The sequence below is a fragment of the Prunus avium genome, chromosome 2, assembly GCF_965620075.1.
Source record: "Prunus avium chromosome 2, drPruAviu1.hap1.1, whole genome shotgun sequence".
Classification (NCBI taxonomy): Eukaryota; Viridiplantae; Streptophyta; class Magnoliopsida; order Rosales; family Rosaceae; genus Prunus; species Prunus avium.
The window spans coordinates 3,072,007-3,090,805 of NC_142285.1; the positions used below are offsets into that span (position 1 = coordinate 3,072,007).

The 18,799-nt window shown below is 36.6% G+C and overlaps 1 protein-coding gene across 2 annotated transcripts; it reads left to right on the forward strand.

Moving 5' to 3' along the window:
- The first annotated feature begins 8,383 nt into the window (after window positions 1-8,383).
- On the forward strand, window positions 8,384-18,564 carry LOC110772325 (transducin family protein / WD-40 repeat family protein). 2 transcript variants are annotated; one of them, XM_021976757.2, is made up of 22 exons: window positions 8,384-9,030; window positions 10,277-10,331; window positions 10,455-10,577; window positions 11,184-11,280; window positions 11,364-11,400; window positions 11,502-11,607; window positions 11,676-11,733; window positions 12,571-12,668; window positions 12,813-12,932; window positions 13,303-13,345; window positions 14,126-14,235; window positions 14,311-14,438; window positions 14,567-15,125; window positions 15,291-15,383; window positions 15,664-15,849; window positions 15,925-16,138; window positions 16,417-16,529; window positions 16,633-16,803; window positions 16,967-17,092; window positions 17,179-17,488; window positions 17,672-17,910; window positions 18,007-18,564. In XM_021976757.2, exons 1-22 carry the CDS (start codon window positions 8,711-8,713, stop codon window positions 18,100-18,102), a joined length of 3,402 nt encoding a protein of 1,133 aa, XP_021832449.2. In that variant the 5' UTR covers window positions 8,384-8,710; the 3' UTR covers window positions 18,103-18,564. The 2 variants fall into 2 exon arrangements, with proteins under 2 accessions (XP_021832449.2, XP_088104394.1); XM_088248268.1 differs by having other exon boundaries at window positions 17,206-17,488.
- Window positions 18,565-18,799: the final 235 nt, after the last annotated feature.

An 18,799-nucleotide genomic window follows, 5' to 3' on the forward strand; every position in this document is an offset into this window, starting at 1 on the left:
ATACTATCAATGTCATTCGATTCTTCAATGGAACACACCACATAGTCAAATTTGCGTGCCATTGAGTGAAGGATTTTCTCAATGACTGCAACATCTTCCAAATTTTCTCCATGAATGCACATCTTGTTTGCAATTGACAGTGTTCTTGCAAAGTAATCAGTAACTAACTCTCCTTCCTTCATGTGAAGAATTTCAAACTTTTTCCAAAGATCTTGGAGTTGTGCACGTTTCACCAGTGTAGTGCCTTGGTACTTCGTCTTCATCGAATCCCAGATGTCTTTAGCAGTGTCCTTCTTTGGGATGGTTTCGAGAATGGCACGATGTATTGCTTGAAACAAATAATCCTCCAACGTCTTTAGCAGCGTCTTCAAATCCTTCAACATCAAATGATCATAGTGACCATCGAAGAGTGGAATCACAGGTTGCAGAAAGCTGTTTTCAGAAGCCATTGAATATCTTGCTGCGGCAAGAATGAAAGCTACTGCTTTTTCAAATCAAGCCCCAGTGGGGGGCTCTGATACCAATTGTTGTAAAACTAAAAATTGAGTTTGCTGCAGAATGAGTAAAAAGGAATGCGATACAAATTCATTGACATGAAGTCTAATTAAATACAAATGCAAATAACTGAAAGTTAGAAAATAAAGCAACGTCTGATCCCACGACTAACAACTCGTAATAATATGGGATTCTCCTAAGGAAGAGGTAAAAGCAACAGACTTCCTAACAAATAGGAATTTATTGAAAAACAAACGACTAAATATCTTAACAATATTATCGTCTAAATGGACATGTGAGGGGCATGTGCTTCTGATTTTAAGGACATTTTTGTCATTTTCATCACTTTCCAATCTCACCCACACCAATCTTCTTCATACCTAGTCACCACTCCCCATTTGGAAGACCCCACCCTCTCTTCTTCATTGCCCCTGCAATTTCTCACTACACCCACTCCTACCCCCAATCTTTTAGTCCTCTTGTCTGTACTCATAAAATATTTTTAGAGGATGAAGCCAAGTCTTCCAGGGAGGCACAACGTAGGTTAAACCCAATCATGAAAGATGTTGTTAAAACTGAGGTGTTGAAATTAATAGATGCAGGTATTATTTACTCCATCTCTGATAGTAAATGGGTAAGTCCTACTCAAGTTGTACCTGAGAAATCTGGCATAACTGTGGTTGAAAATGATAAAAATGAATTGATACCTACTAGAGTTGTTTCAAGTTGGCGCATGTGCATTGATTATAGAAAGCTAAATTCTGCAACTAGAAAAGACCATTTCCCTTTACCTTTTATTGATCAAATCTTAGAAAGGGTAGCCGGTCATGAATTTTATTGCTTCTTAGATGGATACTCAAGTTATTATCAAATTGAAATTGCCATTGAAGATCAAGAAAAAACTACTTTTACATGTCCTTTTGGTACTTTTGCTTTTCGTAGAATGCCTTTCGGATTATGTAATGCTCCTGCTACTTTTCAAAGATGCATGATCAGTATTTTCAGTGATATGGTTGAGCAATTTCTTGAAGTTTTCATGGATGATATATCTGTTTTTGGTGATTCTTTTGATAATTGCTTGAGTAATTTGGAAAAAGTATTGGTTCGATGCCAGGAGAAAAACTTTGTTTTAAATTGGGAGAAATGTCATTTTATGGTTTCTTCTGGAATTGTTCTTGGTCATATTGTTTCTTCTAAAGGAATTGAAGTGGATAAAGCTAAAATTGAATTAATTTCAAAATTGCCAGTTCCAAAAACTGTTAAAGATGTCAGATCATTTTTAGGTCATGCTGGTTTTTATAGAGGATTTATTCAGAATTTTAGTGCAATATCTAGACCCTTGTGTAATCTCCTATTAAAAGACAGTATATTTGAGTGGTCTGATTCATGTCAAAAGGCTTTTGAGAAATTAATTGAAATGCTCACATCTGCTCCAATTATGCAACCACCTAACTGGACTTTACCTTTTGAAATTATGTGTGATGCCAGTGATTTTGCGGTTGGAGCTGTTTTGGGGCAAAGAAAGGATAAGAAGCCACATGTCATCCATTATGCAAGCAGAACCTTGAACAGTGCTCAGATGAATTATTCTACAACTGAAAAAGAACTCCTTGCTGTGGTATTTGCTTTGGATAAGTTTCGTTCTTATATAGTTGGATCACCTATTGTTATATTCACTGACCATGCAGCTTTAAAATACCTTTTTGAAAAGAAAGATGCTAAAGCTCGACTGATTAGGTGGATCCTACTACTTCAAGAATTTGACATCACAATCAAAGACAAAAAGGGAGTAGAAAATGTAGTGGCTGATCATTTGTCTAGATTGAGTTTTGAGGATTCCATTGAAACATTGCCAATTAATGATTCTTTTCCAGATGAGCAATTATTTACTATTTCGGAATTACCTTGGTTTGCTAACATTGTTAATTTTCTTGCTACAGGTAAAATTCCATCTGATTGGACTGCTCAAGACAAGAGGAAATTTCTTACAGAGGTTAAAAATTTCTTTTGGGATGACCCCTATCTGTTTAAATACTGTCCTGATCAAATCATTAGGAGGTGTGTACCTGATAATGAAATCCATGCAGTAATTTCTTTTTGTCATAATGAAGCATGTGGTGGTCATTTTTCTGTAAAGAAAACCGCTGCAAAGATTTTGCAGTGTGGATTTTATTGGCCTACGCTTTTTAAAGACACTAATTCTTTTTGTCGAACTTGTGACCGTTGTCAAAAGTTGGGGGCAATTACCCGTAGAAATATGATGCCTTTGAACCCAATTTTGGTAATTGAAATATTTGATTGTTGGGGCATTGATTTTATGGGTCCGTTTCCCGTTTCTTTTGGATATCTTTATATCTTGGTCGGTATTGATTATGTTTCCAAATGGGTAGAGGCTATTCCTTGTCGACATAATGATCATAAAACTGTTTTGCGGTTTTTAAAAGAAAACATTTTCTCAAGATTTGGAACACCTCGAGCTATAATAAGTGATGGGGGGAAACACTTTTGTAATAAACCTTTTGAGGCTTTAATGAAAAAATATGGTGTCACTCATAAAGTCGCTACCCCATATCACCCACAAACAAGCGGTCAAGTTGAACTTGCTAATCGGGAGATAAAACAAATTTTGGAAAAAACTGTGAGTCCTAACCGTAAAGATTGGTCTTTGAGATTAACTGATGCTTTATGGGCATACCGTACAGCATACAAATCCCCCATAGGGATGTCACCGTACAGACTTGTCTACGGTAAGGCTTGTCATTTACCAGTTGAACTTGAACATAAGGCATATTGGGCAATTAAATTGTTTAATTTTGGTTTAAATAATGCAAGTTCGAATAGGAAGCTTCAGTTGAATGAGTTGGCAGAATTAAGGAATGATGCTTATGAAAACTCTCGAATTTACAAAGAGAAAATGAAGGTTTTTCATGATAGAAATATTTTGAGGAAAAACTTTGAACCATCACAGAAAGTTCTCTTATATAATTCAAGATTGCATATTTTTCCTGGTAAACTGCGTTCCAGATGGACAGGTCCATTTGTGGTCACAAAAGTTTTTCCTTTTGGAGCAGTAGAGATTGAGGATCCAAAGAATGGTAATGTTTTTAAAGTTAATGGTCAACGTCTTAAACCATTTTTGGAGAATTTTGTTTTGCAGGATGACACGATTCACTTGGAGAATCCTGTTTATCAGGATTGAATTTTCAGACTATCTTTACTTGGTATCATGCTCGACCTAATCGCTTCAAGGGGGAGCATTCCAATCCTTTCTCTTTACTTATTTTGTTATTATTTTAAGTTGTTTTTTTTTTAATAATTACAATAATATGAGTTGACTTTTGGTAACTCCAGTGAGCGTCTCTGTCAATACAGTGTCTAGGAGTTCTTTAGGCGACACTTTCGGTGTCTAAGAAGTTTGGGTTTTAAGCGGGACCATTGTGACCCCTCCAACCTTCCCGGAACCCCTGGCTGTCTTTTCTAAGGCCCTTAACTGGTCATCCATGAGTTGCTTGTATACTTGTGTGATTAAGGGTTCCTGTTTCTTTTGTTTGTTTGTTATTTGTTTTGTAATTGTATTTTCTATTTATTTTGTATTTTAATTCTTTTTTTTTATTTACTTTAATACCCTTCATTTGTTGTTATAACATTGCTTATTTCTAAGTTTTACACATTGAGGACAATGTTTCATTCAAGTTGGGGGGAAGTGGAATTATTTCTAGCAATTTGTGTGTTTGTAAATTTTATTTAAAATTTAAAAAAAAAAATTAAAAAAAAAAAAAAAAAACCCCTTCATGCTTGTTGTCATCAAAACAGACTTGCATTAAATTGAGATTTGATATTCATGCATGAATTTAAAATTGAGAACACTTGAGCGATACGATAACTAATCCAGTCTTTAGTCTTTTTCATTTATATCTACTTAATGAATTATTTATAAGCTAGGCTTTGAAAAATTCACACTCACACTAATGCGCTTGAGAAGATAGAGTTTGAGATTGATTGTATTTATCTTTGTTGTCTTAAAAAAATTAAATTAAAAAAAATAAAAAAATAAAAAGAGAACTTTCACTTAGTAACCGGGCCTCTTGCCTAATCAGTAGTGAGTGTTCGCGTCAAACCGTGAAGTTCTTAAAAAAATAAAAAATAAAAAAAATGCATGTGTGACTTGTTTAGCTTTGTAGCCTTTTTAACTCGAGTTATTAAGCTCATCGGGGTGTTTCAACACCTAATGCCTTAAAGCCTTTGTGTTTGAGAGTCATTGGCCTAACACTTGCTACATGGGTTAATTAGAAAGCTTAAGGGAGCTAAACATTGCACAGTCCACATAATAGCATGTATATATTTATTTTTATTTTTATAAAAAAAATCTAAGATAGCAAGGATGGTGTGATTATGATTGAATTTTTGTCTTCTCAATTGTGTTAGTTCACTTCACACCAAAGAAAGCAAATGAAAAGTTTATTATTGGTGATAAATGACTTTGACTTTAGACTGGGAGAACTTAAAGTTTTGGATTTGTGTTCGCTCTTTTAAATTTGTTCATGAATTGAGAATCTTGGTTTTTGAGCTTTGACATTCTTGATGATGATTTGGCAGGAGAGTTACTTAAAATTTTAGATGTTTGTGGGTATCATCCCTGTAAACCCTCACGAGACTACAACTCGTCCACTAGGGCAACCTAGGGGTTTAAAGGCTTATTGCATGCGCTAAATGCAATCGAGATCCCTACGAAAGTGGCTTAGTTAGTTTTCATTTATGCTTAGTTTTTAATTTTAGTTTGCTCGAGGACTAGCAAATTATAGGTTTGGGGGTATTTGATGAGCACATAAACTATCACATTTATTATCCCTAAATATATTTGTTAGTAATTGATTTTCTTACAATTTTAGTTAATTAGGTTTGTTTTTCACTTTTGCACTTGCTTACATACCCATTACATAATTGATGATGATTTCATCTTAAGGTTGAAGAAGATCATTGGATGCTAGTAGGCAAATGGATGCAACAACCAATGAAACAAAAAGATGAAGAACTTGGAGAATGGAGTCATCAACACTATGAAATAAATAAAGGAAGCAAATTGGCAATTGGTTTGATGGCAAGTGAAAGACATATTCAATTCATGCATGGAGTGGATGAAGCAACAAACAAGATGGTGGCTTGAAGATGTGGAATCATGAACTATTAAAATTGTGAGTTAAGCAAATGAAATGAAGGATGATGATAAGAGGTGCAACACTTAACCAAAAAAAAAGGATTGAATAACAAAAGCAAGTAGAAGTGGAGCAACAATTGAAGAAAAGAAGAAATATTAAGATGAGGGTTACGGTTGTGCATTGAATGAGATGAGAATTTTAGATTTTAATATTTCCCTAGTTGTTGAGATTTAAGGCTATAAATAGGAAGCTCTACAAGCCTTCAAACCACACCAAGCTCACAATCTTCTCTTGAGCTCTCTCTCCTTCCTCCAATTCTTCTAGTTCTAAATTTCTGTTTTAGTTTTATTTTATGGGGAACTAACTCCCTAGCTAAGGCTAGGGGGAAAGCTTTTAATATGAGTGTGTAATTGTTATTAGTTTGATCCAAACTTAAGCTTTAATGTGAATTTGTAGTTTTTGTTCAAATGGAATTTGTAGTTTTCTTTTTAATTAATTGATGAATGTTTGATAATCTATTTCATGGGTTCAATCATGTTTTTCCCATTGTGTAGTAAAAACTTTCATGCTTTTAAAAGAGAAGAGAATTACTAAAGATTAATAGAATTTCGATGAAGTTTATTTTTTGATAGTTTGTTGCCAATGGTACAAGTTATGCTTAGAATACTTCTAAAGGAAATTAAAAAGAGCTTTAATTATTTTTGAACAACTACAATGGAAAATATTTTGTGGATCAAATTATTAAGAGTTGCATGCTTATGTTAAAAGTGGAACCCCAATGCCTTAGTGTTTTAATCAATTAAATTTTCTCTAAATCAAATCTTGCATAAATCAACCTCTCAATCACACTTGTTCTTTTTCATCTCTGTTATTTTCTTTACACTGCTCTCTGTGGATACGACACTCGGACTTCCGAGCTACACTACTATAAGACACCTCCCTTGGGTTTTGCAAAGTGGTGCGAACAACCCACACCAATCTTCTTCATACCTAGCCACCACTCCCCATTTGGAAGACCCCACCCTCCCTTCTTCATTGTCCCTGCAATTTCTCACCACACCCACTCCTACCCCCAATATTTTATGTCTTGGTTCTAGCCCCACCCTCCCTGTAATATGAGTTTTATGTGTAGAGAGGTTTGTAGGAGGTATTGTAAAATAAAAATAAAAAAAAGATTGAACATGGGTGGGCTAGAGTTATGTGGGGTGGGGTGGAAGAGGTGGAGGTGATTGTGGGGTTTTTGCTGGCGGAGGAGTCATCGGGGTTGGGGTGCAAAAATTAAATTGGTGATGGGGTATGAGGTGTTGGGGGGGGGGGGGGGGGGGTGGTTGCGTGTGTCAGAAGGAGAGGTGGTTGTGGGTGTTGACGATTTGTTTTCGCTAGAAGAGTTGGAGCATGGCCGGTTGGGGATGAGGGTGGTTGAAGAATTTTTTTTATGGTTTATTTTAAACAATAAATAGAAATGCAAAGTCATCACCTAGAATGACTATAATGCCCTCAACAAACGAATCATATGGCCCCCACATCACTATTTAGACAGAAATCTAACTGCAAGTCCTACATTGGCTATTTTAAATGAGTAGATGGACTAAATCAGCAGCCGAAATAATTCAGGGGTAAGTTCGAATTGCCTAATAGTTCAGGGGCAAAATGGCTAAAAATCTTTTTTTAAAATTATTATTTTTATTTTGAAGTTCTATTAGAGTAGTTAAGTGCAAATACAACTTCGTGGGCAAGCTTGATCTCAAAAGATTCTTATTACAACGTGGTTTTTTGATTTCCTATCCTACAACTAAGTTTAACTTTAGATTTTATTTATTCACAACAAATGTAGTCCTCAATGCGCAATGGTTTGTAGCTCGAGTGGTTAAAAGCAGCACTTGAATCTGTGTTCAAACTGCCCTTCCCCTAGTGTGTCAAAAAACAAGATAGTCTTCAATGTGAGTTGAGTCTCAAAATTAGAAAGATAGTCCTCAATGCGAGTTGAGTCTTGAAATCACGGCCCAAGGCCCAAGGCCCGCATCCCTCATAAGTTTTATCACATACCCCATCCATGTTAAGCCCTAAATATAGTTGCTATACATTGGACTTTTGGACATAATCACATGAGAAATGGGAACCATATACGAAAGAAGACAATTGCAGAATACGAAATAAACAAATTAATTTAAAACTTTCATTAATTTAATTTTTATTACTTTAATGTTCTTAAAAATTATTTTATTGTTAATTTTAAGTGAATTTGCAAAGGGTAAAACTTATTTCTGGAAGAATAATTGGAGTCTGGATGTTTAGAGCAAATTCTTGGGTGTAGAATGAACCCCCTCAAAGAAATAACAAATCTTGATGTTGGCCCAATGACTTCTATCAACTAGCCTTTAGGGGACCCTTGGTCCAGAATTTAAAACACAACAAAAAAAGAGAAAACAAAGTTTCAGAGAAATAACACGTGGCGACATCTCATTGGTTTGCCATACTAAAAACAGAGTAATTTATTTGATCATCCTCTACAACCGCATATACACCTCCCTCACCTCCTAAACCACGCTCCTCCCTCACCTCCTAAACCACGCTCCTCCCAATTGTACACAAAACACTCCTCACTCCTTCCAAACGCGGCGAATCACAACGTACAATCATCAACAGCACAAAATACAAAATCAGGCTCACTGGACCCGACCGCAGAGGATTGAGAAACCAAAACCCGCTACACTACCATCTCGTAACGCCAACGATTGCCAAATATCGAACACAAAAACACACGCACGCACTCTCCCTCACATTTCACAGAGAGAGAGAGAAGCCCCAACAACACAGAAGAAAGAAGCCAGTGTCATCTTTCACTTTCGTTCTCGTATAAAAAATTCACACACAGATCACATTCAAAACCAAACCGTAAATTCGAAAAGGGGAAGCACAGACAAGAATAAAATTCTTCCAATTCCCAATAAAATCCCCAAATTCTCTCAGATCCGGTGCCCTTTCTCTCTCAAATCCCCCAATTCTTCCGTTTCCGATAAAGATTGAGTTGGGGTTGGGGTCAATTCAATTTTCGAGCTATGGCGTGTATAAAAGGGGTGAATCGATCGGCATCGGTGGCGCTTGCCCCCGACGCGCCGTACATGGCGGCGGGGACGATGGCGGGAGCAGTGGATCTGTCGTTCAGCTCCTCCGCCAACATTGAGATCTTTAAGCTTGATTTTCAGTCCGACGATCGTGATCTCCCTGTAGTGGGTGAGTCCACGAGCTCTGAGAAATTCAACAGGCTGTCGTGGGCCAGGCCTACTGGATCGGGGTCTCAGGAGTTCGGGCTAGGGCTCATTGCTGGTGGACTTGTCGATGGGACTATTGATATCTGGAACCCACAAACTCTGATCCGGTAATTCTCTTTGAATTTGGCGTTTTCTTTTTGATTCGGTTTGGAATTGAATTGAATTGAATTACGTTTGTGGACGGTAGGGTTTTCTTGGATGTTCGGAAAATGCGGGGAAGTTGATAATTTGTAAATTCTATAGTTTATGGGTGTTTGACTCTGATCTGAGTAATAGTCTGATTGGGGTGACGGGAAATTGGGGTTAAAGAGACTGGAAATTGCTGTTTACTGTTGTATGGTGATTGAATCTCATTTGGATTTGGTTTCTTTTTATCCAGTTTATTATTATTATTGGAGTGAAATGATAGTTTCGGCTAATGGGAATCCAAATGTAGATAAATGTGAATTGGGATTTTCATGATTTCTATGAAGGGTAACTTTTGCAGAGTTGATTTCTATAAATAAGGTGGAAGGAAATAAAGGGTATATGAGAGTCATGGTTTCTGATTTCTGATAAACCAACGGATTACATTAATTGTACGTTATGATACTCAGTTCAAATTCACGCTTTAGGTAAAATTTGGTTCCCTGTATACTGTTAACAGTATGCTTGGCTTCTAGGGAGGACAAATGGGTTTAATACACTTGAAATAAGTTATAACCAAGTCGAGGTGCTGGTTAAATACTTCGATTTGATTATTTTCTTGATAAAATAAGTGAAAATTTTAAGGTCTTGGCAACAAATTGGTTGCCATTAAGATAGATCCGGAATGATGTCTCGTGTCTACTCCACTGATGATAAATCAATATTTCTTTGAAGTTGGTGGTTTCTTGAAGGTTTTTCAAGATTCTAGAAGGAAGTAGTTTCTAAGATGATATTGGTGAAGCAAACAAATCCTTATGGATAAGAACCAAAACCCAAATGATTTTATGCATATTTGTTTTATAATTTCATTTATTCATTCATGCAAATTATTGTGGAGCAGCCCTTGAATTTTAATAGGATGTGCATGGAAGTGATTAATATGGGATATAAAAATGATTATTGCTTGGGCATAGAAGACCTGCTTTTGAGTATTTTCAGTTATTTTTTTATTTGTGTGTAGTTTTTAGCAGTGTATATTTACTTGAATAATTTGTTATTTGACTCAAAACTCCTGTTACTTTTAGTTGTTTTTTGAATATCACACATAAGAAAATATTAATGGTTATTTCTGCCACCTAGTTTTGTGAAACATTTTCTTTTATATTTGAGAAAGTATTTTTGGTTTTCTTCAGAAAGGCCTTAGTTTTTATTATTTCTTATCCTTAGTCCTGAGGCAGGTGTAAGTGCTTCGGTTGGGCATCTCACAAGACATAAAGGGCCTGTAAGTTTTCTTCTTTTTCAGCATGCATGTCTTTTTGCTGGTTCTTTCAATGCTTCGGAATCTGATGATTGGATAGGATATTTTCTCAAACTCTAAAGTTTTAGTTTTGTTATTTAATTCCAGGTGCTTGGTCTTGAATTTAATGCCATTGCACCAAATTTACTTGCATCTGGGGCTGATGATGGTGAAATTTGCATCTGGGACTTGGCCAATCCTGCAGAGCCATCTCATTTTCCACCTCTCAAGGTTTGTGGTTATTAGTTGTTTTAAGTTAATCGGAAGTAGATTGCATACGTTTCCCAATAGTCTGTGTTGTATGGTTTATCCTCAATTTTTGTTGTAATTAATTCTCTTTGGCCATTCAGGTTTTTAGTTCATCCCTGCTTTAGAACCTTTAGTTTAATTGCCATGCTTCACTTTTACAGTCTACATGAAATGCAGTTGTATATACTTTGAACTACCGCTTTTGACTTTTGACTTGTACGCATGTATGTACATTTAATATATCTGTGATTGGTAGAAAAAAGTAATAAAAATACTAGTTTTTACAATTTACATGACAAAGAATGAGAAGCAAGTTGGATGTAGAATGCAATATACAATCATAATAAGCCAAGAGAAGTGGACAATTGGAAAGGATGCTAGTCCTTTTCTTCAAATTATTCTCATAACTTATGGAGGCATATCTCTATTGTGACTGCATTCCTCAGGTTTTAACAGAAGTCTGTAATTAGACCCCTCTTTCTGTCCATCTTTGCTTGAAATGACTTTTTCTTTCGGATTTTCTCTAGTCATGAATATATTAAATCTAGATGGACTTCATCTGATCCAAATTGTGAGATCTTTATGCAGGGTAGTGGTTCTGCTGCCCAGGGTGAGGTTTCATTTTTATCTTGGAATAGCAAGGTCCAACATATATTAGCATCCACTTCATATAACGGTTCAACTGGTGAGGAATATTCTTTACTCTTGAAGTTATCTTTCTCGACTCATTTTATCTAATTTGAGACTTTAATATTTTATATTTTTCAGTGATTTGGGACCTAAAAAAGCAAAAGCCAGTGATAAGGTACTTTGTTTGTTTTCTACTGTGAACTAGTATTTTAAAATCTCAATGGTTATCTGGAATGCCCACTTCCATTACCTAACTTGACCTCCTTTGACTGGCAGTTTTACAGATTCAGTTAGAAGACGGTGCTCTGTTTTGCAGTGGAATCCTGATATTGCCACTCAGCTTGTTGTTGCATCAGATGAAGATGGTTCACCTGCTCTGAGGGTAATAACTTTGCAGATGCTATTTTATTTCTTTTGTGGTCAAATGTGTTAACTTCTCAGTTCATGCAGCTCTGGGATATGCGTAATGTAATGTCACCAGTTAAAGAGTTTGTGGGGCACACAAAAGGTAACACCACATGCAAAATGATTTATCTATACCAGTTATTCATGATTATTTCTTTCTTTTTGTTTGGCAGTAGTTTAAGGATGTTATAATTTATTTTTACAGGATTCATGTTATATAATTGGAATTTCTGTTTTGCTGTGGTTTAATAAACCATTTTTTAAACCCTAGTGCTAATTTTCATTGTTGTTGAAGTTTGAATTACTTGACGTAGGAACAGATATCAGAGGTGAGCTGTTAAAATCATTCTTTGCAACTTGATATTTGTTGAGATATTCAGCCCTTTCCGTTGGGGTCTGGAATTAAAGTGCATTAAAAAATGAAAAGACAAATGAGGCTATTGTGACCCTGGAAGGAATTATGAAACTGAGGGCTTGTCAGATTCAATTCATTTATTGAAGCCTCAATATGCTAGTCTACTTGAATTATCTTTTCCAATTGCCATATTACATAGATTGCCCCATTTTGGTTATTGTTGGTCATTTTTTTGCGAAAGTGGGGGCGGGAGAAAGCACCAAGATCTTCAGAGTGCAATTGAGATACCACCTATATGCGTAAATATACTTGCTTAGTGGCTTTTTTTGTTACAGCTTAGAGAATTTGTTAAATGATGCAATTAAAAGAATTATGGGGGATGCGATTTCTTCTGTGTGTATTTTTATAGCTTTTGTTTCTATTTCTGCTTTTAGGAATTTTTGTGTCCAACGCATGATGTTTGTAGTTGAACGTGCACCCAGTTTGCAGTGATTATTATTGTTGGATACTTTTTCGCTGATATGATTACGATTGGAAGTTAATTGTAAACTCTTATGATTATTTGACGTCCACATCTTACCCCAGGTGTAATTGCAATGTCTTGGTGTCCCAATGACAGTTCTTATCTGCTTACATGTGCCAAGGATAATCGAACTATTTGCTGGGACACAGTTTCTGCAGAGGTATGGTCTTTAGCTGTTCTTCAATGAGGCCAATAATTTTTGTACTGCACCTTGTCTACACTTTGTTTTTTCCTCTCCTGTTGGTTTCAGTTTAATTTGCACTACCATTTTCTGACTGATGTTTTTTATTCTAAATTGGTCCAGATTGTCTGTGAAGTGCCAGGAGGCACCAACTGGAATTTTGATGTACATTGGTATCCAAAAGTACCTGGAGTGATATCAGCATCTTCATTTGATGGAAAAATTGGAATTTACAATATTGAGGTATGCTTGGGTTCTTATCATATACCTGAAATATTTTACCTTATGAGTAGTGCGGGACGTCATGGAATGTAGATTACTAAATTCCAAGTGTGAAATGTTGAACAATATTTGGTGAATGGTTAATGGTACAATGAATGATTGTTGATTATTGCATATGTGCAACAAGATTTTATGGTTAACAACTGTTACTGCATTATCACACCGAAAATCAAAATTTGTTTGAAGCATTAGGTACATGTACTCCTGTTATTTTACAATTTGTTTTAAGTATATTGGAGGTATAATCTGCACAAATATGCATGTGTGCGTGCCTGTATCTAAGCTATGCAATGTAATTAATCATGGTTAAATGTTTTTTTTTCTTTTACAGGGTTGCAGTAGATATGGAGTTGGGGAGAGTGATTTTGGTGGCGGTAATGCACAATTAGGAACCATTGCATTGACAAGTTATTTATTTATTTTTGCCACTAACAACAGTGTTTGTTTTATTTTATTTTTTAAATGAAGCACTAACAACAGTACTTGATTTGTTGTTTTTTGCCTTTCTTACTTTGTTTCTTTGCCCGCAATCACTTTTTCGTGCAGCAATAATTAATGTTGATTCTTTGATGTTTGGGGTCGGAATAGGTTTTCTTTGTACAAATAGGAGAATCCTTAGTTTTTTGAAATAGTGAAGATTAGAGGCGTTGTGTTTAGGATAGAGATTTTCTCCTTCCTCCACTCAGATATCTTTTTGCTTGGGCTCAGCTTTTGTGCCTTTTTTTAAAAAAATTTTAATTTTTGTTACAGTTTTTTCTAGATGGTAGGTTAAGTCGGAAAATGAATGCAGAAGGGGTGTGTTTGAAAACCCTTCCTAGTTTTTTCTAGATTGCATCATTGTATTAGCTCTAGGTTTCTGAAAACCCTTCCTTCAAGTTGTAAGAATTTGAATGGAATCATTATCTAAGATATATAATTCTTTTGAATCATTTAGAAGATAAAAAAATTAGTTGTTTTTCCAATAAACCAATAATAACTTGTACTACTTTCGATTCTTGCCTTCTTTTCTTTGGTGGGTGTGGGAGTTTTTCTACTTTTCCTCTTTCTTACTTGCATTAATTGCCAATTTGGGAATATTTCATATGAATAAAAATTGCTAATTTTGGAGAGATGCGCGTTATTGGAAAATTTCATGTTTTATCCTCTCTATGCAGGACCTCTGAGAGCTCCAAAATGGTATAAGCGGCCAGTTGGTGCATCTTTTGGCTTTGGAGGCAAAATTGTGTCCTTTCATCTTGCAGGTGCTTCGTCTGGTGTTTCGGAGGTATGCTTTGTTGGCATGCTCCCTGTGTCTTCTGTTATGATGCATTTTATAATTCATTTTCCTTCTTTTATCCAGGTTTATGTACACAGCTTGGTTACTGAGCATAGTTTGGTGAATCGCTCATCTGAATTTGAAGCTGCAATACAAAATGGGGAAAAGTCTTTACTTCGGGCTTTATGTGAGAAGAAATCACAGGAGTCTGAGTATGTTATTTACGACAAGAAATAGTTTTTTTTATGAGCTTCGAGAGCGTTAACATCTCTTGAAATTGATTCTATTTTATCCTGGTTAACATTCTCTCTTGCTTCTGTTTGGATGATTTTTTTGACAGATCTGAGGATGACCAGGAAACATGGGGCTTATTAAGGGTTATGCTTGAAGATGATGGGACTGCAAGGACAAAGCTGATCACTCATCTAGGGTTCAGTATACCCGAGGAAACAAACGAAAGTGTTCCAGATGATCTATCACAGGAAGTCAATGCGCTTGGGCTTGAGGATACTACATCTGATAAAGTGGGCCTGGGGAGTGATAAGGAAGCGACCATCTTTCCTACTGATAATGGAGAAGATTTCTTTAACAATCTTCCTAGCCCAAAAGCTGATACTCCTGTATCAACATCTGGTGACAAATTTTCTGAGGGGGATACAGTTCCTGTTGCAAATGAAATGCAGCAAGAGCCTGATGGACTGGAGGAGAGTGCTGACCCATCATTTGATGAATCTGTTCAACATGCTTTAGTTGTCGGAGATTATAAGGGCGCTGTTGCAAAATGCATTTCAGCAAATAAAATGGCTGATGCTCTAGTTATTGCTCATGCTGGTGGTGCTTCGTTGTGGGAGAGCACACGGGATCAATATCTTAAAATGAGCCATTCACCTTACCTTAAGGTATGTAAAGTCCACTTGTTTCCAGTGAAGCACTTCTTGTTTCATATTTGATAATATATGAATCTGGATGAAAAGATGTTAACGATTGATTATAATATGTCTTATGATTTTGCCATAATTATGTTGAAATTGAAGGGTTGTAACCTGGCTCATTCCTACTTTCAGATTGTTTCTGCGATGGTGAGCAATGATCTGTTGAGCCTTGTTAATACCAGACCCCTAAAATTCTGGAAAGAAACACTTGCTCTTCTCTGTAGTGTAAGTTTCCCAACTCCTGAAATCAAAATAAGACCATGACACTTTGTGTCTTTGATTACATTTTTTTCGTTAAATTGATTCTCATAAATTGTGCATTATAAATGGCGGAGTTGAAGTTGCAAAAAATTTACAACATTTGTACCATAGTAGTGTGTTTGGTTATTTTATGTATTAATCATCGTAAACTGTACTCTTAATATCTGTATCATGAGCAAGTTAACTTTGAAACTGCTGCATCTTTTAATTGATTTTTGTGATCCCTTTTTGCATGAATCAACAGTTTGCATCAAGAGATGAATGGACTGTGCTTTGTGATACACTTGCTTCCAAACTCATAGTTGCTGGCAATACCCTGGCGGCAACTATTTGTTATATATGTGCGGGGAATATCGATAAAACCGTCGAGATTTGGTCGAGGTGTTTGACTACCGAGCATGAGGGAAGATCGTACGTCGACCTTCTTCAGGTAATCTTTTCAAAGTGGATTTGAATCATGTTCCTCTTGGCCATGTGGTTAACAAAGTCTTGTTATTTTGTTTAGGAATTAATGGAGAAGACGATTGTCCTTGCCCTGGCTTCTGGGCAAAAGCGATTTAGTGCATCTTTGTGCAAACTTGTTGAGAAATACGCAGAAATTTTAGCTAGTCAAGGTCTTTTAACTACAGCAATGGAGTACCTAAAACTCTTGGGTTCTGATGAATTGTCACCTGAACTGGTTATCTTAAGGGATCGTATTGCTCTTTCTACAGAACCTGGTATGTGCTGTTCGAAAAGTTAGTGATGTGGTGTTTTAATATTGTATTTTTTTATGCTGGAAATTGCAATATTTCCTCAAACTTTTGTTGACATGATCAGCAGCCATCAATTTTGACTAACGGTAGCGGCAATTAATCTTATCACAGGTGGACAAAAGTGTTATTGTTTCAATATGCATAAAACTTGGTGGTTAAATCTCTTAAAATGCAAAATCCCATTACTTGTTACCCGCATTATTTATTTTCACTCCATGTTATTTGTTGCGTTATTGCTGCAGAGAATGTTTCCAAGAATGCAGCATATGGAAACCAACCTGCAGCAAGTGGGCCTGTATATGGGGCCGATCAATCTAATTTTGGTGTGGTTGGGGCCTCTTCTCCATATTATCAGGTGTTCATAAAGTTACTTTTCACAGTGATTTTATTTTCTTATGATTTGTTGTTTGTTGCCAAATCTGCAATGTGGATTAATTTTTTGCTCTTAAAATGGTTAGGAAACAGTGCCATCACAGTTGCAACCAGGTGTTCCCGGAAGTCAATATGGAGAAAGTTATCAGGAACCTGGTAATTCCCCGTATGGAAGAGGATATGGCGCTCCTGCCCCATATCAGGCAGCATCCCAGCCCCATATGTTTCTTCCTTCCCAGGCACCTCAGGTTCCACAGGTACTTTTTTGTGTGAGGGTCTCTTTGTATCAAGAGTTATTAATTTGGTTGTAAAAAGATAGCATTTGTTCAGTTTTTGTTATTAAGAAGTCACTGGTCCACTTCCTACATTTAATGAATATGGATCTGGTTCATTTGACTTTTGCATGGGGTCTGCTTGTAGGAGAAATTTTCTGTGCCTCCTGTTTCCTCTCAGCCTGCAGTGAGGCCTTTCATTCCTTCAACTCCTCCTGTGCTGAAAAATGTGGAGCAATATCAGCAGCCAACATTGGGTTCTCAGTTGTATCCTGTCAGTAGATCTGCATTTGATGTGAAATTAAGTATCAGAAACGATTTTGCATGACTGTTATCCTAAGGTTTTCCTTGGTGTTTCAGGGAACCACCATCCCTTCTTTCCAACAGGGAACCACCATCCCGTCTTTCCAACCTATGCAACCGGGGCCGGGTTCTGCTGCTCCTCTGACATCTCAAGTGGCTCCAGTTCCTGGAAATAAGCCACATGTTGTAGCTCCCTCCCCTCCACCAAGGGGATTTATGCCAGTTACTAATTCGGGAGTTGTTCAAGGGTCTCATCCGGGTTCACTGCAGCCACCTAGTCCTACTCACCAAGCTCCGGCTCGAGCTTCCGTGGCGGCAGCTGCTCCACCACCCACCATACAGACAGTTGATACATCCAATGTTCCTGGTAATTGTAGTTTTCATTTATGTTGGGAAAGTTTTCTACTTTTCTGCAGCATTCCCTTGCTCCTTCCTTCTGTTTATTTACTGTAAAAGTTTTCTTCTTGGTGGCTGTTCTTTTTTTCCACATTGAATTTCCAACCTGTGGTTGTGTAACAATCTTGTTTTATTTGTGGATAATGCACTACAGCCCAACAAAAATCCGTTATCACAACATTAACAAGACTTTTCAATGAGACATCTGAAGCGTTGGGAGGTTCTCGTGCAAATCCTGGCAAGAAGCGTGAAATAGAAGACAATTCGAGGAAGATAGGTGCATTATTTGCCAAACTCAACAGTGGGGACATATCTAGAAATGCTGCTGATAAGCTTGTTCAGCTATGCCAGGCATTGGATAATGGTGATTTCGGTACTGCCCTGCAAATCCAGGTACATTTTTGGAAACTTTAGGCTCCTAATGTATTTTGGCACACCATGAATGGCTGAGCTTTACTATTTGTTTCTTTTGTTTATGCCTCCTATCAGGTGCTTCTTACCACTAGTGAATGGGATGAGTGCAACTTCTGGCTTGCAACCCTTAAGCGGATGATCAAGACAAGGCAAAATGTGAGACTAAGCTAAGAAGGCTGAGATTCCCAAGAGTCTGATTGTTTGGTTCCGGAATTTTTTCATTCTGGTTATGCTTGGCGCACGGGACCATTTGTTTTTATGCATACAAGAAGGGCATCTCTAGATTTTGGCTCAAGGGTTTTGACTAGCTGTCAATTAACTTTGGAAGGAAATTAGTTGGTTTGAAAGCAGTTAGTGAAATATAGTCTTTGCACATTAATGGACTTCTTGTTGACTCTTTCCATTTTATTTTTGTAGTACTTAGAGATAGCATTGATTTTTTGTTTTTTTTTTTTGTTTTATATAAATTCATAGAATGTTTACCGAGCTGCTTCAAGCTTTCTCTGGTGATCTGGTATCATTTTTGCCATGAGCATGAAATTGTACCACCTTTGTGTTTTCATTGTATGAACACAAAATTAGACTGATGACTTCAGTTTTGTCGAAAATGAATGACCGACTGTATCAGTTTTATTTTTTTGGGTCCGAAAGTTGTGTATCAGTTTATAAAGAAGAATTTGCTGTGAATTGTGGTTGCCCAAATGATTTATAATGGGTTAGGCCTGTTATTCATGGCAGTGGACTTGTAATATATTGTCATGTTTTCTTCCATGATTATTTTGTGGTTTCAAAGTACCATGTGCTTTGTAAATTCGAAAAGAAAATTGTGATTGTGATTCACTTTCACAGGGCCGAAGTCTAAGAAAAG

Coding starts and splice junctions, on each gene's coding strand:
- LOC110772325 (XM_021976757.2), top strand. CDS start 8,711: ATGGCGTGTATAAAAGGGGTGAATCGATCGGCATCGGTGGCGCTTGCC. Junction 16,139..16,416: donor TGCTCTTTCTACAGAACCTG/GTATGTGCTGTT, acceptor TTATTGCTGCAG/AGAATGTTTCCAAGAATGCA. Junction 16,530..16,632: donor CCTCTTCTCCATATTATCAG/GTGTTCATAAAG, acceptor TAAAATGGTTAG/GAAACAGTGCCATCACAGTT.